Raw genomic sequence first — 27,556 nt, 5'->3', positions numbered from 1 at the left:
TCTATATATATATATGTGTGTGTGTGTGTGTGTGTGTGTTTTACGAAAATTTGATTTATTTTTGCTATTATCTATTTATTTGGCATGCTTAGACCCCACTTTATTGTGTTGTATTACTTATTGGGTTAGTGTAGCTCATTACTCTATCTTTTTCTATTCAGATCCTGACCAATGAGTACTCGAGAGTGCGCTAAGAAGATATTCGCAATTGCTGGACTTCTGGTTTAGTCTAGTTAGACTAGTTTAGTTTGAACATTTTATTTGAATTAAATCAAATAATTAGTTGGCATATTTTGACTTATGTCATGTTGGAACAATTGATTATGAGAATTATATGGTTAAGATCTTGATTTAAATTATATATATATATGATCAATAGCCTTGCATGCTTGTATGGTCTACCATGCAAGTATGCGGCGTCTGTTGCGCTTCAGATTCAGAGTGTGATATGGAGGCATCTATTTCTGCCGTCATGGCCTCAAGCATCTTTGAATGAAAGTAGTAAGCACCTTGAATAACTTGCAACCAAAAACAGTTATGCTCAACAGATGACGCGTTGGGTCGGTCGTCCACTTGTCTAGAAGGCAAGGCCGAAGTCTCTAGCACTAGCAAATCCAAGTTGCTACTCATGTCCCTCTGATTCAATCCCATCTATACGCTAGTGGAAACGAGGTCCGTAGAGGTCCTTAAGCCCTCTCCATGGCCCTCCAAGGAGGGCAATGAAACCCTAGTTGTTTTCCCTTTTCGGACATCGCTTTCTCTTTGCAGACCGCCCCCCCCCCCCCCCCCCCCCGGGCACTAGAGCTGGGTTTGGCTGAAAGGGTCCGACAAAAGTGGCTTCTTTGTCATACAGGTGATGTCATAGAAAGGTACTTGCGCAATTTTTTTCACGTGTTACTATTCCCTTGCCGGAGTTGTGCTCCATAAGTTGATACTGAGCTTATCTTATTGAGGATTTAATTGTTGTTGCTGATGTCTTTGTATGTATTACTATTACCTTCGTTTCCTATTGCTGGCATGCATGCATGCTTCCACGGTTCAAAGAACCGATGCAGATTCGCAATCAAGTCATTTGGAGGCTTACTACTATATCATTACATAGAATAATTTAAAAACATCGAGTCAACTACAAGCTCGGCTAAGTCAACTTGACTCAACAAGTTTTCCAACCGACTCAATAAAACTTAGTGGCTCATCGAAGTCACTTGGCTGAATCAGGCCTTGAAAACTAACTATAGTCTATTTCAATACTACTTTTCTAAAGTTTTTTTTTGCCAAAAAAAATATTTTTTTAAAAAAAAAATTAAGTATGATTTATGTGAAAATATAACAACACAAATTGAGATGCGAAAGATTGGAACTTTTATTCATCACATAACCCAAAACCCCATCAGTCCTAATTCCCATGGTGCATTGAGAGAAATCTCCTAGCTGCCCTATCTCACTTGATGCCATCAATCAAATAGTAATTGATAGCACGTCATATAGTTATTAGTGTCTTTTGAATTTTCTTATTTTAATTATTTGATTAACATATTAGTTGTATGCCAACAATAAATTGTAGATTTAGAGCTCTACCTATCCATGTATATAAATATCTCAATTTATATCCATAAAAATTAATATTTAATAATAAACATATTTAATAATCAGAGAGAGAGAGAGAGAGGTTGGAATGCTTCTAGGAATATTTCTCTCCAAGTATTTCCTAGTTAAAAACAATGAAGAACATCTCAAACAAACATCAACATTGTCGATCATGATTTAAGATATATGAAATATGTGGAAACTAATTTTTTTTAAAAAAATTGAGGTCTCCTGCATATACATCAAACTGGAAAAAATGAATTGTAAAAATATAGCTAGCAATGAAAAATATGGTATAAGATATATATTTTCCCATTCTAAATTATTGATCTTGATTTACATATTTTACAATATATAAATTAAATTTTAACTAATATGGATGATTTTAAAATAGAGATCAAACTAAAATATGATATCATATCCCTGAAATGATTAAAAAGATCTCAAAAATGCACAATGGTTAGTTTTTAATCAATTTACACATTGTATATTATGTTCGGCAGTGTTGATTTTCATTTTGAGGGATCTTTCAGTGCTTCTCACTAAGATACATTGCTCTTCTGAATTAGCGCAAATAAACTTGTTCAGTGACAACCAAATTAAATGTCACTAGATCATGTTGCCTTCAACCACACGATGTTCATGCTCAACTTATGTTCGAGGAGCCCAAGTGGATCTCCATTCCAACTACTGTATGCAACAGCAGTAACATTCACTTACACAGATTTTACTAGAACAAATTGTTTGGAATAATAACATTTCTATTGCTGGAATCTCCAAGTCCAAATATAAGTTTTTTTACAATGTAGCTTTGATTTAAAATACCTAAAATGTTTGGTGGTTGAACCCAGCTTTTCTCCAAAAGTTGCTGTTTTCCATATTTAATTGGGTCTGCTCTGATCAACAGAATTGAGATAAATTACAGCCTTCTGTGAGAATTGAATTTCCCTCTGCTCCTTCCCAATGGAAGCTAGTTGGAAAAAAAAAAAAGTACACCTCATGCCTTTTAGCCAGCTCCATTTTTTCCCACAAAAGATGACATAAGAGAACTTCTAATAGTTTACCTGTGATTGCATTGCTGTACACTGCTTTACAGTTAGGAAAAACTACATCCATAAATGATAACTAGCCTAAGTCAATGCAAGCTCCTCTTGTTGCTCCAAAAGTTGATCTTCTTGATATGGATTGAGGATTTGCTTGATTTCATCTGCAGTGAGTGTTTCATACTCAAGAAGTGCATTTGCTAGCGCATGCAATGCCTTTTCATGCTGAAAAGAATAATAAAAACCATGAGAGAGAGAGAGAGAGACTAATGCAGCTACAAGACAAGACAGGAAAAGTCTAGAACTACTCGGCAGGTACTTGAGCACAGAGGGAGTTTCAGATCTAGGGTGATGCTAAACGTCAACTACAAATAGCTTCTATATCACACATCAGACTACCTTAATACAATACAAAAGACCTAGTATTTAGACATAATTACCTCAATCATGAATAAAATAATGACCAACAAGACAAACATAGTATGATAAACCGCTATGTACTGTGTAATTTGCATATCATACTGTTATAAAGCAAAATTAATGCCTTACCAATTTGAGAATTTTTTCTTCTGATTATGGTGGAAAACAAGTTCAACATACAAAGCCATTTTTGCTGATTGCATCATCAAAAGCAACAGCAAATATAAATTCCACATGTTGATTCTTAGTTAATACTACTTATATTTAACTAGCTAAAATCTTCATCTATACAGATGTAAACAGGTTATCTAGAAATCCGTAAGATCGGCACCACAACTAACAGCTATTTATGTTAAATGATGATGCTTGTACAACTCAATTTGCAAGTGAATCAAGATGTTGCATAATGGAGTGAAACTGGCTGCTTGTCATCCTGAACTACCTCGCAGCTTCGAGAGGATGGGCATGCAGAAACTAATATCAAACTCATGTTTTCCTAACGAGTTCAGAGATAGAATCACAGTAAGATTCCATTATAGAAAACATTCTGATCATTAGTTAACTGAAATTTTATGCACTAGGTTCTCATTATATGTTGTGTACTGCCCAAATATTGTCTTCCAATTGCAGCTAAGCCTCACATGCATTGAGTGCATACCGGTGGTGCATCCCAGCATATGCATTCAAATTTATTGGAGATGTCTGGCCCATGTCACTTCATCCTTGTTATCACATAAAAAGGAAGCAAAAGATAATCACTTTTTTGATGTAACAAATTATTAAAATCTAAAGCTAAAATAGTCTGCACCTATGAAACTAGTTACGCAAGCATGTTAATCTTGTATTGCAAACTAATATATACAATGAAGAATAATGAACACCTAACACTATGACAACCCCCTTTGTAAGTGGCATATTCATGTAAAACTCTCCTTCCCAAAGAAACATGTAAAATTCTCAGGGTCTTCATTCCTCACAGATGCCTGTTATGACTGCCTTTTCGAACCTTGATACAACCAATACCAGCATGTGCTCTCTCAAATAATGGAAACTTTGCTACCTCTAACTTAATGTTTTTTGGAGTTAAAGTTACCTCTAACTCACTGCTGGCTTGTCATCCTTGAAACTTCACACAGTCATCTCTTGTACAATGCAGAAAAAAGGATCCAAAGAAGTAATATGTAATCTCAGAGCATAACCTAACTCTCCCTGAAATACTGTGGAGCCAACTATTTCATGCTATATATTAAATGTAATATATAGCATAAACCAAAAGACATTAACACAATGATGAGATCCACACCTCTGGTCACACAGCATCATAATGGTGAATAGCCTCGCTATCAAACTAAAATCATTGTTGGTCAGAAGCAAATGCATTATTTTCTGGATATGCAAAAGTCATCCTGTTGGAATCATGCAATAACTAAATGCATCTCGTTATAAAAGTTTAGGATTTGCATAAAAAGTTATAAAATTTTAGGATTTTCATAACAAGCAATAGATCTTGAGAAACAAACCTTCTTTAATAACTGTTTAACTCGGTCATAAGCTTCTCTTAGGAGTTTGACAACCTGTATATGTATATAAAAAGAGGTTCTTACAAAAGTTCGATAGCTAGACTTAGAAAATGACGAAGTTTCATAGCACATACTTCTGCATCAATTCGTGATTGCATCTCTGAACCTGATCGCTCTTTGACATACACAGGGCCAATTGCATTACTCATCCCACAAGTTGACACCTGACAAAGAACAATCAGTTAAGAAACTGATAATTGATAAAAGCAATATCAATACTGCTAGAGTTTGCAAAATATACCATGTACTGTGCAAGCTCAGTGGCGGTCTGGAGGTCATTGCTTGCACCAGTTGTGATACATTCTTCACCAAAGATAAGCTCTTCAGCAACCCTCCCTCCCATACATACATCAAGGCGTGCTAGTAACTGTTTCTTGCTGATGGATGTCTCATCTTGAGAAGGAAGCTGGGTCACCATCCCCAAGGCAGATCCTCGTGGCATGATGGTCGCCTTATGAATAGGATGAGAACCATCGGTATTGAGTGCAACAATGGCATGACCACTCTCATGGTAAGCAGTGAGCTAACAAAGATAATTATGTTGATGTTAGTTTTAATAAATACTCTAATGGATCTGCTAAGTTTACAGAAGGCATAGAAAGATTATATCTGCAATTCCAAGAAAGGACTGGCACTGCCATCATTAAAGATAGAAGAAGATAGCATGCATACCTTTTTTGATTCTTCTGTTATGAACATAGTCTTCCGCTCTGTACCCATAATTATCCTGTCCTTCGCAAACTCCAACTGTGCCGCAGTTAACTTCTCAGCACCTTCTACCGCAGCCTTAATGGCCGCAATATTTACCAAGTTTGCAAGATCTAACAAATAAGACAAAAAAATTCAAAACTTAGTCTAATTGTCTCTTTTTTTTCTATAACAAATCCCTAACATGAGTTAAACAAATGCAAAGTGACATGCTGTTGAAGGGTAAAAGAGCCGATCAAGAACAAGGCATTAATAGGAAATAAGCTACTTTTTAATTTAATATTTGGTGATTACTTGTTACTAGAGTTAAAAAAGGAGGGTAAACTTTTTGGGGTTAAAATAAACTAAGAAAACAAACCTGCCCCATTGAAGCCTGGAGTACCGCGAGCAATTGCATTAATATCTACATCATCAGCCAGTGGCTTGTCCTCTAAATAAAGCTCCAGAATTTCTTGCCGGCCACGCACATCAGGATTTGGAACAACAATCTAGAAGCAGATCTTATTAGAATCTGTTGTGCTTCAGAGTTCAGACAGAAGCCTAGGAGCAAGAACATCTTAACCAAAAGCATGAAAGAACAATAATGTTTCATGCGTGTGCATTCTACTGCTTCTTTCAACCTGTAAAATTAATGCATATATACTTGTCCACAGGTGTGCTTATTCAAAGATACTCGTTCAAGCAGTTGCAACATCAGCAAAGGGACAAAAGGGGCATATGCATTGCCCATGAGTTTAGCAAGTGATTGTTTTAGACAGATAAAATAATAAGTCCATAGTCCACAGAGACATATATTATGACTTAGCATCTTATGATATACTCGGAAAAGTTCCTCTTATATACATGGTAAATTCAATTACTAGCTACAACAGAGATAGTCTATTGACCAAACTAGTTAAAGAACCCCTCTCGACCTGAATGAATAACTCAACAAATTTTTACCACATAATCCACCAAACTGAAATGTTAATAAGATTTCTAATATCCATGTCATAAACAACTGGAGCGTCTCTCAAAGTAAACAAAAATACCCACCAGCAAAGCATGAAAGCCCCCTCATGCAATTCTACCATCGGAATGCTTGATTCTCACTTCAATATTTCCTCTTCAGTTCAAGGTTGTTACTCATTAAACACACTTTCTTATTTCAAACATCTTTGAAATAATGATTGGCTTATTACGTATAGCCTTTTCTGCTAATCCAAATAAATAATGCTTAACTATTAGGCATGAAAATAGAGTTCACACAGAACAGACATGCAAAATCCACATTCATATTGGCATTATAGAGCCATATGCAAACACAGGATCATTCAAATCTTTCAAAAACATATGTACTTGGTAAAGGCAAATGCAGATAGAAATTGGATGTGAGAGATAACAGTATTTATTGTAAACACCACCAAATATGATCAGATTTGACTAACGACGCATCCAATGACAGCAAATACTGATTGCCGAGGTATCTAATACACAGGTTACCAATGTGCGGGGACTGCCTTTTTTTGTAGGCCTATGCTTATAAAATGTTGGCAGAAAGGGTAGGTTGATTTTAAAAGGAAGCATATAAGCATATTTGTATCCATATAAGTATATACGGTTATCCATATTCAAATATTAAAACTATAAGTCCATATTAAAATTTAGCTGAACTCCAAACCACGCACCCGTCTATACCTGAAATTATAACAAACAGTTAGCTACATTTGCCCTTGGTTCCAGATCAGACAGTAATACCAAATTGAATCAGATTGTCTAGATCCATTTACATCCCCATTCACCATCTCTCATGGGATACATTTTCCTTTTAACTAATTGCCAGCTAATCATTCATATGCCGGTTCCAATATGTTCCGTTATCTTCATTTTGAAAACCTCCCTCTTTTTCCCGACACACAGGATCCATGATTCCTCCAGCTATTTCCATTCTCACACCTTACTGAAAATGTACAATCCACAAAATCTTGAGAGCATGTCGCAAGAAGCCTTTAATGTATTAGAGAACTGCACTCCGCTTTGAGGCACAAGACTGAAAGCCAAATATCCAATCATAACATTAATCCTATGTTGTCAGGCTTGTATAAAGGAGCGAACTTTTCTGCAATGAAAAGCATTTCTCCCAGTTGCTTACAACAATTTTAAGTTTTTATGGAGCTGAAGCAACCAAAACTTGCATCTTATACTTTGAAATTTGAAAGTTAGCCATCCTTATTTACCAACTCAGCAACAATTGTCAAGTCATGTTTTTTCCATTCATATAATAAAGATCTCCATGTCAGTCACCATAACTGCAAATCCAAATGCTGCCTAGTTTATCGCTCAAGGTAGGAATATTTCTTCCTTAAGGCCAGTCGAACCAATCTAAACCAACCAACAATACCAACTTGAGACATGAGAACATGGACCAGATTTGGACCTGAATTCTGAAGATCACTGTTAACATAAAATCTTAATTGTAAACCTAGATCAATGCAGCTCTACCATTAATTGCCATGAAAAAGCATAAGTTTGATCAGAGACTGATAATAAATATTTGCAATGAACCAATGAGTTAATAATTATCCTTCAGAAAACATTATTTCTTCTAAAGATATATGATCATACTTCCATAATTTTCTTCCGTAGTTATGATCTAACTTACAGTTTGCAGAAGAGTAAGAAAACATGCATTTGTATTGCCACTAACTGTATGTGGAAGCAGAAATTTGAATCTTTCTATTGATTTTTGCCGGTTCAAAGACAAGAGGCAGGATAACTTCCAGAATAAGCTTTGCCGGTCATTGATGAGATTAAGTTTTCAACTTGGTGAGTAACCGATAAACTGGAGCAATCTCCTCATGGGTACACTTTATATGACAAAGTTAAAACTATATCACAGCAGAGAGATAACAAGTGCTTGACTAATTAATATCTTTAGCAAGTTCCTGAATTGAATAGCTCAGACAAGGGACTTATTCTTTTGGCAGAAGAGTCCTTGTTTTTCAAGTATTATATATCCAAATTGTTTGCTGCAGAAACCAATGAAGTTTCAATTTTGAATTTAAAGAAACCAACATATAAGAAAAGAACTTACATGCCTGTCAAATCTACCAGGTCTTGTCAATGCTGGATCTAGAATATCAGGCAAATTTGTTGCAGCCATCAAAATAATACCCTGTATACAATTATTAGAGCTGTTGGCACAGATGACATGTTACTTCAGAGAGTAGCACAGGCATAAGGTATAACATACCTCATTCTGCTCAAAGCCATCCATTTCAACAAGTAGCTGATGCAAAGTTTTCTTAGTATGCCCTTCCCATTGCTTTCTAGTGGATCCCACAGCATCTATTTCGTCAATGAAAATGATACAAGGTGCCTATATTAACAAAAGCAGATGCAGCATATAATTAATAAAAAAATTGTTGGGATTAACCAATCACTTAAACCTAATGACACAAATTGAAAGGAAAGAACTATGCACTCAAAGCGATATTAATCTAAAAGGCATAGAGATTGTACGGAAGGATGGCCTTTATCAAATGATAAAAAGAACTGGTGGTTTCATTGTCATTCATTGTCATGTAATAGAAGTAGTCTGGTTAGTCATCTATTCTTCATTACAGTGAAGATATTCAGATCTGGTGTATAATTCATTTACACCATAATTTGGGCTCCATAATCAATTTGGGCTCCATGAAAAATTACAACTTAAGATTTCTAAAATTGATATTGGTGATTTCATTTACAGTAATCTCTTCAATCAACTTTTTCCTCTTTTTTCTTGTTGAAAGGAAAAGAAAAAGAAAATATTACAACACATTATTTCTAATATAATTCTTTATACCAAACACTCCATATGCTACCTAAAATATAACATCACATGATTTCTAATACAATTCTTTACACTGAATACTATATACAAAGATTCACAATCTCAAAACTATACCCATACCGGAATTATGTTGGTATAGTGAGGGTACACACCCAATATGGGGTCAGTTTAGCGTACTAAAACTTGGCAACCCTCTCCCCAATATTGAGTTTGGTTTGATTTGGTACGCTTGGTACAAGACAGTAAGCATTAATATAGCAAACCTTACTTTATACCATAGTTTTTCGAACTATGTTGAACGGACCGGACCGGACCGGGACGTACCGGACCGGACCGGGACGTACCGGACCGGTTCACTACCGGCATGATTCATTACCTCAGTTCAAAGTGGAGAAGGAGAGAGAAGGAGAGAGAAAGAAAAAGAGAGGGAAGGGGAGGCCGAAAGAGAGACCGATAAGGGCTCCCCTATTTCGAAACTGACAAACGAAAGAAGGGAGCCCTCATCGGCCTCTCTCTCTCTTCTAGCCTCCCACCCTCTCTCTCGGCCTCTCCCCCCCCCCCCCTCCCTCCCTCTCTTTTCCTCTCTCCTCCCTCTCCCCCTCCCTCTTTGGCTCATCCTTTGTTAGTACAACCAGGAACAACATGGTACGGAACCCATATCGTACCGTGCTAATTACCGACTGATACAGATCCCAGTACTGGCTCAACGAACCTTACTCTATAGTCTATACTACCTTCCAATAACCACATAAAAACAACCATAGCTTGCAGACTGAAATAGATCAAGCAAACAAGAAATACAGCCACCAAGAAGGCCTAATCAAATTCCATAACAAACGTTGAGCAGTCAAATTAAAACAACCATATAGAAACTACAGATGAATCAAATTCATTTAGGAATGCATAAAGCTAAGGAAACTTGATTCACATAGATAGAACTATCGAGAGAAAATCAAGTTCCACAATCTTTTGGGTAAAGATCATCTGTGGAAGCCGAACAGTCTTTCGGGAGAGGGCTTAATAATTTGGTTATATGACCTCAAAGTTGAAAAATCATAAACTAACTGATTTATGGGTAGAATTTTAACATGTAGAAATTTTTAATACATCAGCTCCGCATTGAGATTACTTGAGAAAAAACATGTTGGGCAAAGTGGGGAAAGCCATACTAAAACCTGCATATTAGACAGAACGAGAGAGAACAGGGTGGGGTGGACATGATGAAGACATTGCACCACTATGCTACAAGTAGTACATGATTATATTTGCTGGAAGTCTATAGTTACTGAGAACTGGGCCATAGCCCTGTGGTTGCCTTCCTCCCATTTGAGGGTGGGTCATCCAAGCCTTGGGAAGTGTTTACCAAGTGTTTGATACATGAATCTAATTTGTGGCGTTCCCACCATTATTCTCCAATCTCCACTGGAAAGAAGGAAGGCATAGAGACAATAAAAGTTGTTTTTATGTGACAACCAGGGTCCACCCATCATGAAGTTTAAAAGCAGGATATTAATCACAGCATCAAAGTTGAGCAATGCAAATTGTTACAACTGACTTGACATGCTAATAATATGTAACAGATTACAATACCAAACTTTATAAACAAATAAACCAATTCATAGGTGCTAAAGAGAAATTTACCTTTTTCTTAGCAGCTTGAAATAAGGACCTTACTCGCCGAGCACCAACACCAACAAACCTAACATAAGGGACAAACAGTAACAAGATTATATGAATACAAATTATTAAAAATTCAATTTTATGATCTCTTCAAAATTAAAATTATTTCCAAATATTTATAGCAGTAGCATAAAGCTATCTTACAAAAGCAAATCATGAAAGGCAATCCAATTGCAAATTCCTCCACATATCGAAAAGCCTCAAATTGAAGAGGCTATAATTTCGAGAACCAAATGATGTCATATACTTTTTTGAAGTTGCAATGGAAGCAATACAGAACTGATTCATATGATCTATCCGTGACAGACAATCCAGAAATATAATTTTAAGGAGGGTCTGTTAATGAGACAACAAATGATGAAAAGATGCAATAATGCATGTCATGCACTTATGAGGAAATAGACCAATACATTATTTAGGTAGGATACAATTATGTTATACTCTTAAGAAACCCCCTCCCCACCACCAAAAGCACAGGCACACAATGTAGAGGAAAAAAATTATCCACTACCCATGTTCAAATTGAAGTTTCATCTTACAAAGTAATGTGTAAAGAGCATTGCTTGATATTAGAATTCATGAACAAGATGGAAAATGAAGTAGTTGAAGCCGGAAGAGAGCACTTTGGAAAGGAAGTGATGACACACACACACACACAAATAAAAAAATAAATAAATAACACATCAATCTCGATAAGCCTAGTTTGCTCATGAAACTTGGGACAGTAGTGCTTTTGAGAGAAATCCAAATAGGCACACGGTAGTTTAGAGTAGAAGGAGCTCGAAGTTGGAATTCAATAGTCTACAAGCCCGCTCCTGAGAGCGGAGATGGAAGAATCTCTGTTGCCGTATCCGATGATGCTAGCGCAGTCAGAAGAATGGGTCAAGTGGGAATTGATTCGTTTAAGTTTCCGAAGTCAGTTTGCCTAGTTTTAGGTTTTAGCACCTTCGCTGTAGAAGCACCTCTTTCCGACGCTAAGTGCAAAAGGCACTCGAAGGAGTAGCTGAGAGTAATATTTTAGTCAAAACTGTCATGTACAGGTTTAGGAAAGGTCACATTTAGAAACCAATAGTTCTTTTTAAGGTTTTTGAATAAAAATAATTCCTGCCAGCAATAGAATCCCTATAGCAAAGTGCATTAAAAACCTATGAATCTACTCTACCAGACAGTCTTGTAACCAACACATTTTTAAGCTGCAACAAAATTCTTGGAGTTATCCTCTTTAATTTAAAGGCAATAGCAGCTTTCTTCCTTTCTTGATAATGATTTCTTGGGCAACTCTGGAGGTTTGTGGTCATAAAGACTCCATGTTAACCTATTTGTTTTTACTTTGCTTCACACAAATATTTTAAACCCATCAAGACCCTGATCTAACTCATCACTTAACAAAGTTTCTCATTGTTGACCACCCTTATGGTCCAAACTTTAACTATATTTTAGAGTACAATAAATACAAGTAGCACTAAAATTAAGTTTTTAGTTTTAGCATCCATGCCTCTAAACATTTTGGCCACATCTACATCTAAACTTCAGGTCTTAAAAATTAATAATTCAAATCTTCTCCTCCATCAGTATTCTTCACAGACAGCATACACCTTAAACTTCATATAATACAAATCAACAAGCTTCCATAGCAGAGATCACAGGAAACCCACAACTTAAGGCCAGTTATCAAGCAAAAAAAAAAGGAATGACTAAGCAAAATCCTGTGAAAATACAGTAAATTGCAGAGACTACATTCTACAAGATATTAAGCACCAGATAGTGATAAATAAACTCAACAAATGCATGATGAGTTGTTTACAATTAGCGAACATGACAGAGTTTCTACAAACTGTCCTTTCATGTCATTTTGTAACTTAAATGTTAATTATTAGCAAAGCAAAAAAGAAAGTAAAATGGTTGCAAAAGTAGTTGGCTTACATTTCCTCGAATTCAGAACCTGCGCGATAGAAAAAAGGCACACCAGCTTCTCCAGCAATAGCCTAAAGCAAATTAGCTCTAGTCAATAAACAGAACAACATGCTGCTAGAAATGAAAAAGGGAACCAACAGAAGCTAGTATTAGAACAAGCTTCTCCAGCAATAGCCTAAAGCAGATTAGCTCTGGTTAATAAACAGAAGAACATACTGCTAAAAGGAAAAAGGGAACCAACAAAAACTAGTACTAGAACACAATCATGTGAGGAACAAATGAATCTTTCATCTCTAAGGATTCCTTTTCTTTCTTTTTTTTCCATTTTTCTTTGTTCATAGATTAGCCTTGAGGCTACCCATATGTTATAAGGCCTAATACAGTCACCACCTAAGACAGTAGAGGCATTTGCTTGAGGTGTTAAGTTGATGGAGCAACATCAGGTTTCTGCAATAAAAACCATACCAAAACATGAAAAATGGCAAGTAGGATTCATTATATTAGTCTATGAGCATTGGTGCATGCCACCTGCATTCAAAAGTACAACTATCATATGCCAAAACAAATGCAAACAAGTTTGTGAACATCTCTTTTCGGCATAAATCAAAACAGTATAAAATTTTAGCCTCCATGTTCCTATATCTTCACGCCAAAACCTAATCAACAAGATTTATTTCATTTCTATGGCTTTATTATAAGAAAAGGATATTATGTCCATGCAATAATCGGTTCTCAAAATCAAGTGCTGCTAAACATATTTATAGCTGAAACACCTGCAACAATTTCCAAGTGTTCTAGAATCCCATCATGAAGGAAATCTTATTAGCAAAGAAGAGATAGCCCCCGGAAGGACAAAAAAATACAAGCTACTTGTCTTTGCTGAATTATATTGATAACTAGCAAACTGGGAAATACGGAGGCTCTTGGTCATTCTTTAAATATGGCATCTGATAATCAACCTACATGGCTAGACACCTCTCTACTGCAAGAAACCTGTCCTAACCCCATCGGCAACCATTGTTTTATATCCTCTATCCAGGATATATAAAGGTGAACACATCATATCTTGGAAAACTAGGTATAATGCTTGAATTAGATTTACTTGAATGGGCAATGCAAGTAAGAACAAAGATTACACAAGGAATTATTCTATTTATCATAAAAACACCTAAGTTGTAATGAATATAAATATTCTAAAATGCCAAATAAGTTTTGAGAAGTTGCACCTTGATAATAATGTAACTACGTGTATGTGTGTGTCTCTATGTCTGTGCTTGTGTACTTTTACATGCATAACCTCACCTTAGCAAGCAAAGTCTTTCCCGTTCCAGGTGCACCAGTCAAAAGAATTCCCTACAAAACAGCATTTATTAGGCAATTTAGGCTCATATAAAGTGAAAAGAGAATAAAACAGACAGCATTTATATCTTTCAGAATTGAATGCTCATGCATAACATGCCAATAATCTAAATGATATCATTGACAGATAGAGCACCTTACTATATATAAGAAAATGCATTATCAAATAATACGAGTTTTGCTAACAAGACACCAAAAGGATCACATATTACAAAACATGTTTTAGCATGACTGCACAGACTTGAAGCATACAACTTCATTCCATACGAAAAAAATCATTGTTGATTTTTGATGAATTATGTTTTTAGTTTTTACATTTTTTTAACTTTTAGATCATTAAATTTGTGAGCAACCATGAAATGACCAGTGATTTCAAGACATAAGACAGAGGTTTAGCGCCATATCATGTACGCTAGATATATGTCTAATGAGTTCAAAGTCCTTCATGTCCTTAATTCTCTTCCAGAGTAGCTGACACTGAAAGTGATTCATCTTTACAAAGTTATTAGCTGAATTTAAGTCAAATAATCAATGACAAGGTGATGCCTCCCATAGTCACATACAAAGCATAGAAATCTCGAAGACAACCATTATGATGTTAGAATCAAAAGAATAAGTCTTTAATGATGATTATTTTAAGCATTTTATTCTAAAAAATATATAGATATGCATGATGCAGAAAGAAATAGAGCAATGGTGAAAGGATTAAAGCTGACAAACCTTTGGTAATTTTCCCCCAAGGCGAGTGAACTTTGTTGGGTTTTTGAGATACTCAACCACTTCTTCAAGCTCTTGCTTTGCATCATCACACCCTTTAACATCTTTAAAGGTTTTCACATTCTGCGCATGAAGTTACACAAGATGTAGAACATTTCATAAATAAAACTCTAACAAAACATGAGATCATGGTCCACAGTACCAGAACCGGCAGTTATGCTAGTAGGCCAGTGGTATAGTACAATACGGTACCATGTCGTGCCATTCCGGCATGTACCAATAAAGGGAAACTGGCAAGGGAGAGGAAAAGGGAGAGAGCGGGGCAGGGCGGCAGAGAGAGAGAGGTGGAGGGAGGGGGAGAGAGGAGAGAGAGAAAAAGAGAGAGGGAGGAAGGGAGGGAGAGGGCAGCGAAAAGAGAGATGTGGAGGGAGGGAAAAAAGAGGGCTTCAAAAGCCCTCTCTTGTCCGCGGCATCGGAAAGGGAGCAGAGTCCCTGTTTCGAAACAAAGCAAGGGCTTCTCCTCTTTTCGCCAACTTCACTTTAAAAAAAAATCAAAAAGGGGGCTTTTTGAAATTTTTTAAGTCAAGTCGGCAGTCTTTACCAACTTCACTTTAAAAAAAAATCAAGAAAAAAAGGGCTAAAGCTCCTGTTCCGACGCCGTGAAGGAGAGAGGGCTTCAATGTCGTGAAAGCCCTCTCTTCCCCCTCCCTCGGCCTCTCTCTATGCCGCCCCCTCCCTGTCTCTCCCTCCCTTTCTCTCCTCCCTCCCTCTCTCTTTTTCTTTCTTTCCTTCTCCCCCTCACCCTCCCTTGCCAATTTCTAGAACCAAGGGGCGGATCCTTCTGATCCACCCCCAATCTGCCCCGAATCGGGTGGTTCAACACCGTACAACCTTCCTTGCATGAGATGCTTTCTGACAATATAATGCATAACAATCACTGACAACATATGACGTAATTTATAAAGATTAGTTCGTAAAAATTTCTCCCATCATATGTAACAATGTTGCCAACTTCTTCCACCATTAGATATAAATATGTTACCAAATTATACCCAAATCTTACCAAAATGCCAGCATGAAAAGCATAATACAATGCTCCCAAATTGCTGGAAGCACAAGATATTTCTCCTTTTTCACTTATTTAGATGGACGGCATGGAGACTAAAGAATATTCTGAGTTTTTTTTTTTTTTTTTTTTTGGGGGGGGGGGGGGGGGGGGGGGGGAATCGAAATCTTGGAGCAAAATTTTTTTCTCTAAGATTAATAGGTTTGCAAAACAAGATTCAAGATGATATGAACTCAGACCTAGAACATAGTAATAATTTACAAGGGATGGTATGGTAATAATAAAGGTGGTTTACTTTTGTCCATCAGTTCTCAATACTAAAAGGGCCGGTTGTCGCATTATTATTAGTTGGTAGTCAAATTTCTTCATCCACTCATTTGTTTGTACTCAAAAGTTTCAACAATGTGTAATAATAGGATCAATTAACAATCATTTCCAATAAAATAGAGAACTCACTACGATTTTCCAAGAAGTTCGTTATAGTATTTTTGGATCCATGTGCTTTTCTCAATAATTCCTACTCCATAAGAAGAAAAATGTGTACTGATCCAACACAAAAGGAGCTTCTAGACCAGCACCATTAATTGTTTTTGCATGACAGAACTTTATATCTTGTGAATTTTATGGTTTTCAAATTTTTGTTACAAAGACTAAACTAGAATGCACCATAAGGTTCCCTAAAACTAAATATATAATATTTTAACTATAAATAGAGTAATGCCTATGTCTCTTCTAGGAGTGGGCTGATGGCAACTCATACGAGCGATTAGGAATGGAGGGTGTGTGGCACAAGGACCTAGCCAATCGCCAGGCATCCTCTACCCAACTAGGTAAACAGGTGCATGAGGATTCATCACCTCAACTAGGATTCGAGAAATAGGTGACGGGGAATGGCGCCTCATAGAAGTCATGGGCTAGCATGGCTAGGGGTGGTCCAAAAAGATGGCAAGAGATGATGACTCTGATACCATGACTCTGATACCAACCAACATTAAGCATCTACAGGCGAAGTTCAACAAGGCAACCACCTTCAATGACAATGATCATCGTTTGTGAACTGATTGCAACGTGGAACCTCGACAACGGTTTTCAACTGCTATTGGCACTGGGAGCAATCCTTACCTTCTAGTTTGTGTTGAAGCAAGATAGGTTCCTTGTTCGGGCAGCAAGACCTTGGCTAGTTGCCAGCCACATGCTTGCACTAGAGACTTGGCAACCTAACTTCATTCCAACCCTAGACACTATGAAGATGGGTGTCATTTGGACGTGTTTTCCAGCCTTCCCCTGAGAATACTTGGACAAGACCACCACCATGAACATTGCCTCGACTATTGGCGCCCCTTGTGCATGGACCCATGCACTCAAAGCTATGTTAATGGAGCCAATTACTCTGATTAACTCACACAATTCACTGTTCATCTTGATCTATCCGTCTCATCGTGCTCGGCATCCAAATGGGCATGTTGATGACTGGTGCATGGCAACAACTCATTTATGAGAATGTCGATGTAATTGGCTTGGTTGTGGCTGTCTTAGTCACGATCATGGCAACCACCCCACCTAGAAGGCCAAGCCAGCAAGGTGGTTATGGCTGAGAATACACTCCACTTCAACAAAGCAGTAAGCCTCGTCTTCTTCAGCGGGAACTCAGCCTACGACCGCTAGTCCTCCCTAGCGCTTGTTTGGGTTGTGGTTGGTCATGAGGCAAGTTCTTGATCGAAGGGAGAAAGTGGTGACACAGCCATGATCTTCCAAGTCACAACCCGAGTTGCCTCGAGCATCACTTAGGTCGCATGGCCCAGTGACTTGCACAGTGCACTCAGTAGAGCAAGGTGATGCATCCTCCTCTCTAGGTGATGTGTGGCATAGCATGGCATGCCTCCTTGACAACCACAGTTGGCCAAATGGTAGTATAAACGACGACTTCATCGGGCTCATACTTCCTATGGACTTGGTCCCACCTAGGCTCAAGTCATGGACATGGGTCCGTTTGTCCAAGATTCAATTGGGAAGTCAATAATGAAGCAAAAATCAAAGGTGTGCCGGTTCGATTATGCTCGATCGACCGACTAATGAAGCTAATAAGAGCCATAGATCCACCATGATTTCTCAATCAGTTGTACAGGATAAAGGCAAAACTATTAGCCATGCCTTGACCAAGTCTTACACTCAAGGTTTTCTGCTTCGGTTCCGGCCACTAGGATGGATCGTAAGCCCCCATTGTTTCTAACCCACATGGCTGGGAGGCTAGGGCCATGGTCTCAAATCTCAAATTCCGATGGGATGTCCTATAAGATACCGACACAAGGTACTGTCCCAAGTGTCATAACAGGACTATCCTGCCATTGTCCCAGCATCCCGATCTACATAGTCTTTGGACATACCCTGTCCCAAGTGTTAGAATGCCGCGGGACGACGATGCACCCCATTCCATAGGCAAATTATGATAGCGTCGTCTCATGGGATTTAAAATCTTGGCTAGGGTTGATCAAGGGCCACGAGGTCGACCACTAGACTCGATGATCTAAACTCCAGCACCTTCATAGACTAAAGGCCATACACCCTGATGACCGAGGAATGACCAACTCAAAATGCAACAGTGGATAAGGTGAGGGCTGCCCTCATGCGTTACTAGCCCATGGCTTCCCCTTCACCCTCCTTCAATGTTGCTACTGGACTGCTGAGTTCACTGCCGGCAACTTCTGGCTAAGGGCTTGCTTTCGATGGGGGGAAGACATGTTGAAGCTTAAAGTGCCCTAGGGTGGTCCTAACCTTCAGGCTCAGGGCCTTTTTTTTAAAACCCTGCTCACTGCCCACCCCAACTCATCAGAGCCTCAACGATGTTGCCACCCTCTGTTGCAACAGTCCTTTGGTCTCCATTATCTCCAAGCGAACTATGGCATGGCTTCGTCATGCATGGCATGGGCTGACTCCTCATGCATTTGTATGGTCCATGAATATTTGTTGTCCTGTTTTTGCATTTGTGCCATTTTATTTTATGGCATCTATGGTCCTTGTTGTATTACAGTGTCATTTTGTTTGTATGTGTGTCCTTCTGCCACTTTAAGTATTATATGTAGCTTCCCAATGGTCCTTGCACACATGAGCTTACAGAAATAAAGCCACCTTCTCCATTAAAAAAAAAAAAAATGCTTATCTAGTCTTCTGCTGAATATGAACCAATCAAGTAACAAGAAATGTTGAAAAAATCAGTTGATTACTTAGAACTAAAGGTAAAATTTAATGAGAAGACTAGGGCACTCTTATATCAGAACTTAGAAAAACTAGTAAAACTTATGAAATAAAAACAAATATGGGCACAAAAGAGCCACGATACCTTCTCTGGCATGATTTCTTTGTTTAACTCTTTTGGGGCATATGTAGCACTTGAACCAACACCAGATGTACCTATACCACCTAAGCTGCCAACATATTTTTGAAGTGCAGCTGCACCCATTACCCTAACAAAAAAAAATCATAAAAATTAAGAGATCCTTACAAACAAAGAATTCAAGGCAAGAAAGCTTGCCTTAATAAGAGATCATATTCAAGTAAATATTCCCATAAAAATATGTAAGCAGCTTTAACAATCTGATTTTAAAAAATGACACTAAGAGATTGAATGACATAAACATGCCCAAGTACTCTCATATAACTGCAATAATCCTGTGCTCATTGAAAGCAAAAAGTTTAACCATAGTACATCAAAGAGCAGACACAATGCAATGCCTACATTTTTCTATAAAAGCAGAATTGAGTGGGAACTCATTTAATATAAATTGGCTGCTATGTGCCTTAACGGTCAGCAAGGATTTGGGTTGCTTTTTTTTCCTCATCGTGTTTTACTCTTTTGCATGTTTTCTTTTGCTCCTTTTTGCAAGTCTCTCCTCTTGTCTCGATTAAATATCAAGAGAAGAAAAGTATTCTTCCACAATAACAACAGAACAAACTGAACCACTAAACCAGAAGAACAGTGGGACATGTTGCAATTGTGACAGTGGAAAAAATAAGAATTACTTTGCATAGGCACACCAAGACAACCTTGAATCTCCAGGGATTCCAAGCCCAAACCACATCAGGCAGACAGTTGGCATACACATTCAACACTCAACAGTGATTTTGGTAACATAGAAAATGACATCATATGCATGAAGAATCAACTTTTTTCAACAGGACTAGAGGCAAATAAAGATCAATTAGTTGTAAAGTGACTTCATGTAAAGTACATTTAAATGACATAAGTTGGTTGACACATGAATGCATCATCTTGTTTTTATTGAGTTTCTCAGACTAGTCTAATGATTGAAGTCATATCCTTATCCTGATTAACTGAACTGCTTCTAATTTCCCTCTTTTGCAAGCTCTATAGTCTATTCAAAGAGCAAAGTACGATAACAGAAGGCAATGAGCTTATATCCATTTGTTTTAACCTCAAGCTTTTACCTTTCTTGTGGTATTCTTTCACATTATCCTACCATCCTTGTGGTTAAGGAATCTCATGACATCTATTTCCTTAATTTCTTTGCATTCTTAGCTCTGCAGTTACTATTTTCATTGTCTACATCTAGAGATCTGTTTTGCATCAGTTTGCATGCTTTTTTGTGGTAGCCTTCCAAATCTCATCCTCCCATCTTCATTCACAAGTACAGGATTTCAAAAAAAACAATTATAAAATATATTTACTGATGTTCTAAAATGTCAGGTGATCAATGAAGAGCATGGGCCGAAGATGACAATGGCAAAAAATGGGGTTGTTGAGGCAAATTGTGCTAAAGTGTAACAAGTAGATATATAACTCAGTTTATTTAAGGAAGATTAGGAATTGCAAATAACAAAAAATAAAGCAGGGGGCAACATTTAAGATGGTTTCATAAGCTCGTTGGATGCAGAATGGAGATGGGAAAGTAAAGGGCAGAGATGACTTAAATGGATGTAGTGATAAATCTAATGGAGACAATTTCAATTATATAGAACATAGCCTTGGGTATAAACTAATTTGGATTTAGAATAACAAAGTTAAGTTGACAGAATAAGACTTGCTTTACATTTATTTTTATGTAAAGTTCACACTCTACGTCTAGATGTATCAACATAAGATCCAACGCATAGATGTTGTGGCAAGAAAGGATTCAAAAAAGTTACTCAATCAGGACAAGGACATGCTACTCTATTATTAAAATACACTAGAAACACATGATATGGTTTGGTAATATGAATAGAACATACCACATCAGTCCAACAACAACAGTAAACAAGATGGTTGACAGAAGTTCTTGAGCAAACCGTGTTGATTTGCTTGATGCTTTCGGGTCAACCTGATGAGTAAAATATAGGACCGAAAGTTAACAGCAGAGTTGCAGAAAAGTAGTACAATACAGCAGGAGAGGGAAGAAAGTATGGTAACATTTTCATATTTCTTTTCTATATCCAGGTAGCATTAAGCATATAATCCAAAACCAAAAGTTATTAACATGTACTTACCATAACCACATGCAATGGATGTTTCTCCGATATTCCAGGGTTCAAAAATGGCTCATCCTGATTTCCAGATGCGCGTTGCTTCAACTCTTGCAGCTACTGACATGAATACATTTTTATTAAAAGTCAAAAGTTGGCAGCAGCAATCCCCACATGTAGCCAACTCTCATGTTCACTGATTGAAGCAAACTTATAATGACTTCAGAATCAAGTCAATTGAAATTCTAGAAATAATGAAGAATTTCTGGAAGATTGTTGGAGTTATCAATGTTCCTTCTTGTGTTTTCCCTCTCTATATTCTTGAGTTGAAGAAACATAATTCAGTGTCATTATATTATATGTTTTTAAGAAGCGTCCTGACAATATAGCAAGATTACAAGATTATAACTAGTAGAAATTTGGAGGATACCAGGAATGGAATGCTAACAATCCAAAGAACATGAATGATGTAAGATGATACAATAAAGAGATGCTCAACAAAGTGAACATATACATGAGACAACAAAATAATAACACAAAGAGGAGCTTAACACTACCAGTGTTGGGAGACTGGAAGGCTTTCCAGATTGCTCATCTGGAAGATATTCTGCGAGAGCATTGGTGACAACAAGAGCTCGAAGATATTCTGCAACTCCTTTACTATCTACTGCATGATTCCTTTGCTCAAAACGTCTGATGACTGATTCAGGACTGCAAAAAATCCAAACAAATGAGATAAATCCATGATAACATCCAAAGTTTTGATTGCTTGCTAAGAAAAAGACAGAAGAGCTATCTAGAGGCACAAGCGTTTAGCATTGTAGAACAAGTGCAAAAATCTTCTAGAGGAAAAAAAAATCCAATTTGTGACATCCTACAAACTGAGCATTTCTGATGGGAGAGAAAATGGATCGTCCTGCTCCAACATAGAACCACCCCATTCCAGCCAAGTAGACCTCAACACCAGCCAGGCCAAACCTCGGTCCCGCTAAGAGCTAGTCCGATCTCGGACTCTGCCAAAGGCTAAGCCGACCTCGGCCAGATCTCTCCGCTACCGTGATCCGCAGCAACCTCCTTCGGTGCTTATAATGACGTCCCGGCCCGAGCTCGGGGCGCCAAGTATCCTCGACGACGCGCCCCGACCCAAGCTCGGGGCGCCAAGTATCCTCGACGACGCGCCCCGACCCGAGCTCGGGGCACCAGGTATCTACGACAATACCATCGACGGCAAGCAATGGTGCCCCGATCTAAGTGGGAGCGCCCTGCGGAGTCAATTAAGAGCCGAAGAGGCCCTATCAACCGCAGGCAATGGCGCTCCGATCTGAGTGGGGGCACCCTGCAGAGTCAACTAAGAGCCGAGGAGGCTGGGCCAACCTCAAAGTTCGCCGAGCCAACCTCACAAAACATATGTCACGGCCCCCAAGTCGGCCCGAACCCAGTACTCGTCGAGCAGACTTTGCCAAGTATATGTTGCGGCCTCCAAGCGAGCCCGGCCTTGCCCATGGTCGCATCCACGTGCACACCCACGCGCGCTTCTATGCCCGCATACGTGGCCATGCATTACAACCTCACCGCGTCATGCTTTGCTTGCTAGCCACTCCTCAACATGTCGATCAGGAGCCATGCCTTACTGTCAAGGGCCATACCCTGCCACCTCCGTCAACGCCATGCCGTTCACAAGAATGGCCTACACCGTGTGCCTCAAGCAAGCCCTAACTTCATGCCACCTGGCCAATTACCATCTCCTCTCATGATAAGGATAGGCCATACCTCCGCCACCTGAGTACCTCTACAGGAACTATAAATAGCCCTCATCAGGTAACGTCCAGAAACTTTTTGGCCAACAAAAACTCCACGCTAACCTAAGCATTGGAGGGCCCTCACCGAAATCCACCGGTGAGGCTTTGTGCAGGTACGCCAGCGCACAGAAGGCGGCGTCCTTTCTCCGGCCTAATCGGCGGCTCCTCCAACTCCCCCGGCGTGATCACCCTCAGGCCAGATTTTAACCACAACATATGGCGCCAGAGGAAGAGTCTGAGTCGTGATCATGAGGCAAGGAGTCACGGAGCTCCAAATGCATCGAGGCGCTAGGTACCAACTTCCGCCAACTCGCTTCAAAGTCCACCCACTGCGGCACCTGCACCAGCGGACCAAACTCCTCAAGTCCAGCCAGAGTAGCTTAAGCTGCTCGTTCAACAAATTCAGATACTCACTGCGGCCATTCAAGGCCTCCAGCAGGCAGTAGCCTGGCCCGCACACCCTCCTCACAGGCGCGAGTCCTCAGGACGGTGCTCGCGATGTCATTCCCCTCCCACGTGACGCACGATGGCCAACGAAAGGGAGTGCGACCAACCAAGGAGTAGATCCCTCCGGCACAAGAGAGATCCTCCTCGGCCCAAGAGCCCGGCTCGCCCGAGGTCTCCCCTCCAAAAGCCTGAGAAGTACGCTCCCCTTCAGAAGTTTGGGAAGTACATGCCCCTTACATCCACCCGGACAGAGATCCTCATGGAGATCGAGGATCACGGCTACCTCCAACCCCCATCGAAGATGCGACCATCGAAGTCGCGAAAGCGCTCGAACAAATACTACCACTTCCATAGAGAGCACATCCATGATATGGAGGACTGCTAGCAGCTTCGTGATGAGATCAGGGCGCCAGGCATCTATGATGACGCGCCCCGGCCCAAGCTTGGGGCGCCTTGCGTTGTATCGATCGCGAGCCAAAGAGCTCCCGCGACCACGGGAGCATACGACGATGCGCTTCAATCCGAGCTTGGGGCGCCAGGTATTTATCTACGACGACGTACCCCGACCCGAGCTCGGGGCGCCAAGTATCTACGACGACGCGCCCCGCCCCGAGCTCGAGGCTCCCTGCGTTGTATCGATCGCAAGCCAAAGAGCTCCCACGATCGCAGGAGTATTCGACGACATTCGACGACACTCGACGACATACGACGACCCCATCAACCGCAGGCGCCCCGATTTGAGTGGGGTGTCCTGCAGAGTCAACTAAGAGCCGAAGAGGCCCATCGACCGCAAGCGCTCTGATCTAAGTGGGGGTGCCCTGTAAAGTCAATTAAGAGCCGAAGAAGCCCATCGACCGCAGGCGTCCTGATCTAAGTGGGGGCGCCCTACAGAGTCAATTAAGAGCCGAGACCGCAGACGCCCTGAGCGTCGACCAAGAGCCGAAGAGGCCCCGTCGACTGCCCGTGTTTATAATGACGCCCCGATCTGAGTGGGGGCGCCCTGCAACATCTACCAAGAGTTGAAAAGGCTCCCTCAACCTCGGCCTCAAAAAAAAAATCTGAGGGCGACCGAGCTTAAATCAAGCGCTCCAGTTAAAGTCTACAGAGATCTACAAGGCAAGAAGGCGCCAAAGCACATGACGACCTTCTACCTAAAAGGCCCCCCAGCACACTACAGTGTGGAAGGGGACCCCAAGCTCAGTTCTCGCAAAAGGGTTCGAAGCATACCTGATGCTCGACCTGGGCGCCTGAAGTGCCCCAGCGGACGAGCTTAGGAGCAGTGAGCTCTGCACCAACTTTGCAACCTCCTTCGGTGCTTATAATGACGTCCCGGCCCAAGCTCGGGGCGCCAAATATCCTCGACGATACGGCCCGGCCCAAGCTCGGGGCGCCAAGTATCCTCGACGATGCGCCCCAACCCGAGCTCGGGGCGCCAAGTATCCTCGACGATGCGCCCCAACCCGAGCTTAAGGCGCCAAGTATCCTCAACAACGTACCCCAACCCGAGCTCGGGACGCCAAGTATCCTCAACGACGCGCTCTGACCCGAGCTCAGGGCACCAGGTATCTACGACGACACCTTCAACCGTAGGCAATGGCGCCACGATCTGAGTGAGGACGCCCTGCAGAGTCAATTAAGAGCCGGAGAGGCCCCATCAATGGCATCCCGATTTGAGTGGGGGCGCCTTGCAGAGTCAGCTAAGAGCCGAGGAGGTTGGGCCGACCTCAAAGTCCGCCGAGCCGACCTCACCAAACATATGTCGCGACCCCCAAGTCGGCCCGACCTCAGTACTAGTCGAGCTGACTTCGCTAAGTATATACTGCGGCCCCCAAGCGAGTTCGGCCTCGCCCACAGTCGCATTCACGTGCACACCCACACGCGCTTTTACGCCCGCACACATGGTCGTGCATTACAACCTCACCGCGTCATGCTTTGCTTGCTGGCCACTCCACGACATGTCAACCAACGGCCATGCCTTATTGTCAAGGATCATACCCTGCCACCTCTGTCAACGTCATACCGTTCAAAAAAATGGCCTACACCGTGTGCCTCAAGCAAGCCCTGACTACATGCCATCTGGCTAAACGCCATCTCCTCTCACGATGAGGACATGCCATACCTCCGCCACCTGGGCACCTCTACAGGGATTATAAGTAGTCGTCATCAGGTAATGCCTGGAGACCTTTTGGCCATCAAAAACTCCACGCTAACTTAAGCATCGGAGGGCCCTCACCGAAATCCACCGGTGACGCTTTGTGCAGGTACGCCGACGCACGGGAGGTGGCACCCTTTCTCCGACCCGACCGGCGGCTCCTCCGACTCCCCCGGCATGGTCACCCTCAGGCCAGATTTCAACCACAACAATTTATTTTACAACAATGATATCAAAGTAGATACTAGGGTAGGATTAACTATTCTTAGGGTAGGATTAACAAAAAAATGAAAAGACTTGTGTTGTTAGGATTAACTATTCTTCAAGATGTTAGTGAAGTTTGCATAATGGGAGGTACACCATACCAGCCCAAACCGGACGGTATGGGGCATACCGTACCGTACCAGTTCGGTACCGGTACCTGGGTGATGTAGCAAAAAAAATTTCCTATATCGTACTACGCCGATAATAGGCTAGTGTGGCACCGATACGGGATCCAGTACCGAGACGGCGAATCTTGGATAATACAGTTCATAAAATCATAGTACACGTATGCATATACCTCGGAAAACTACCCTAACCTTAAACCATCTATGATGGGCCAGCTCCAGAGACTAAGATATAATCCATGGAGGTCTGACAATGTTCTATAACCTACCATCAACCAATTTTCAATTGGTAAAATCCAAAAGGCAACTTTCAGCAAGAAAGGGTCAACGATGACACCTAAATAAATGACATATCCAGCAAAACAGCACATAGTAAAACGATTCAATTTTTATGTAGGGATATTGCCGAATAAAGATGCTTTCTTTTGCATGCAAAGAACTGAGAAACAGGTAGAAAGATTCCATCAGCAGTGGAAGTAGATAGGTGGGAGAGATGCGGAAAAAAAAGGGGGGGATTTGGAAGGACCGAACCTGTGCCTATTGAGTTCGGCAAGGAGAGCGTTCTGCTTCGCGGCATCTCTAGGGTTTGCATCAGCTTCCGCAATGAGGCGTTCCAACCTCTTCTCCTGCTGCCCGAACGGCCACCAGCTCAGCCACTCCGACATCATCACAGCATCGAAAACCCTCCTCAACGAAGCCATCACCCCAAGCAAGAACGCCACCAGCGGTAATCTATTCCTCGTCTCCTTCTTCTCCACCACCTGACGACCAAATTCCAGTTCTTGCCTATCTCCGACCGCCCCAACCTCCAAGACAGCCTCGGGCTCCCCTCTCGACGCCTCCTCGCCGGTTTCTTGCAAAAGGTCGGAGCCTTGGGGGTAATCTGAGTCCAAGATCGATTCTTGGCCAGACAAAAAGGGTTCCCGCGCCGAATCCGTGTTCTCCTGCGGCAATGCGCGGGGAACGGGGGCGAGGCGGCGGTGGGAGAGGGATTTGGGGAGGGGAGAGAAGAAGAGACCGCCGGAGACGTCGGGGCGGCGGATGGCGCCAGAAAGAAGAATGGAGGAGCGTTTAGGAGGCCGGAATATGGGTGGCAACAGCGAGGGCCGGAGGAAGAGGGAGGCCTGCAGGGCGGACATGGCGATGACGCCGGCGGAGGCGGCGGAGGCAGCGGAGGAAAATATCGAAGGGATATGGGGCGGACGAGAACGGGTTCTCGAGCTCTCCGCCTCGTGACCTCAAGAAGATGGTCGGGGGGAGGGGGGTGGAGGGAGAGGGAAGGAGGGTTCGAGGATTTTTAGCCACAGGATCGAGTGAGGGAGGAGATATAGAGAGAGGGGGGGACTTGGGGGAGGGACCTTATCTCGAGCGGCGTGGTTCCCCTTCCCTCTACCTTCTTCTTAGTTGACTCCTTGATCAGGTAC

At 41.0% G+C, this 27,556-nt stretch overlaps 1 protein-coding gene across 4 annotated transcripts; it reads right to left on the bottom strand.

Moving 5' to 3' along the window:
• Positions 1-2,330: 2,330 nt before the first annotated feature.
• Positions 2,331-27,556, bottom strand: LOC103722160 (ATP-dependent zinc metalloprotease FTSH 9, chloroplastic/mitochondrial). 4 transcript variants are annotated; one of them, XR_015972131.2, is made up of 18 exons: positions 26,664-27,556; positions 21,903-22,056; positions 21,370-21,462; positions 21,115-21,203; positions 19,226-19,349; positions 14,826-14,945; positions 14,049-14,099; positions 12,756-12,817; positions 10,794-10,851; positions 8,571-8,696; positions 8,412-8,492; positions 5,697-5,826; positions 5,303-5,451; positions 4,872-5,153; positions 4,705-4,794; positions 4,571-4,624; positions 2,652-2,855; positions 2,331-2,557 (listed from the first exon to the last, which is right to left on the bottom strand). XR_015972131.2 is itself a non-coding variant. In XM_008812611.6 (17 exons), exons 1-17 carry the CDS (start codon positions 27,269-27,271, stop codon positions 2,718-2,720), a joined length of 2,409 nt encoding a protein of 802 aa, XP_008810833.4. In that variant the 5' UTR covers positions 27,272-27,556; the 3' UTR covers positions 2,331-2,717. The 4 variants fall into 4 exon arrangements, 2 of the variants coding, with proteins under 2 accessions (XP_008810833.4, XP_088565027.2); XR_015972132.2 differs by lacking the exon at positions 4,571-4,624; XM_008812611.6 differs by having other exon boundaries at positions 2,331-2,855.

This window comes from Phoenix dactylifera, chromosome 1, assembly GCF_051530095.1.
Source record: "Phoenix dactylifera cultivar Ajwa chromosome 1, Ajwa_hap1_PhDact_Kaust_v1.1, whole genome shotgun sequence".
Taxonomy (NCBI): Eukaryota; Viridiplantae; Streptophyta; class Magnoliopsida; order Arecales; family Arecaceae; genus Phoenix; species Phoenix dactylifera.
The sequence above is the reverse complement of the archived record's forward strand: the minus strand, read 5'-3'. Positions and strand labels throughout refer to the sequence as shown.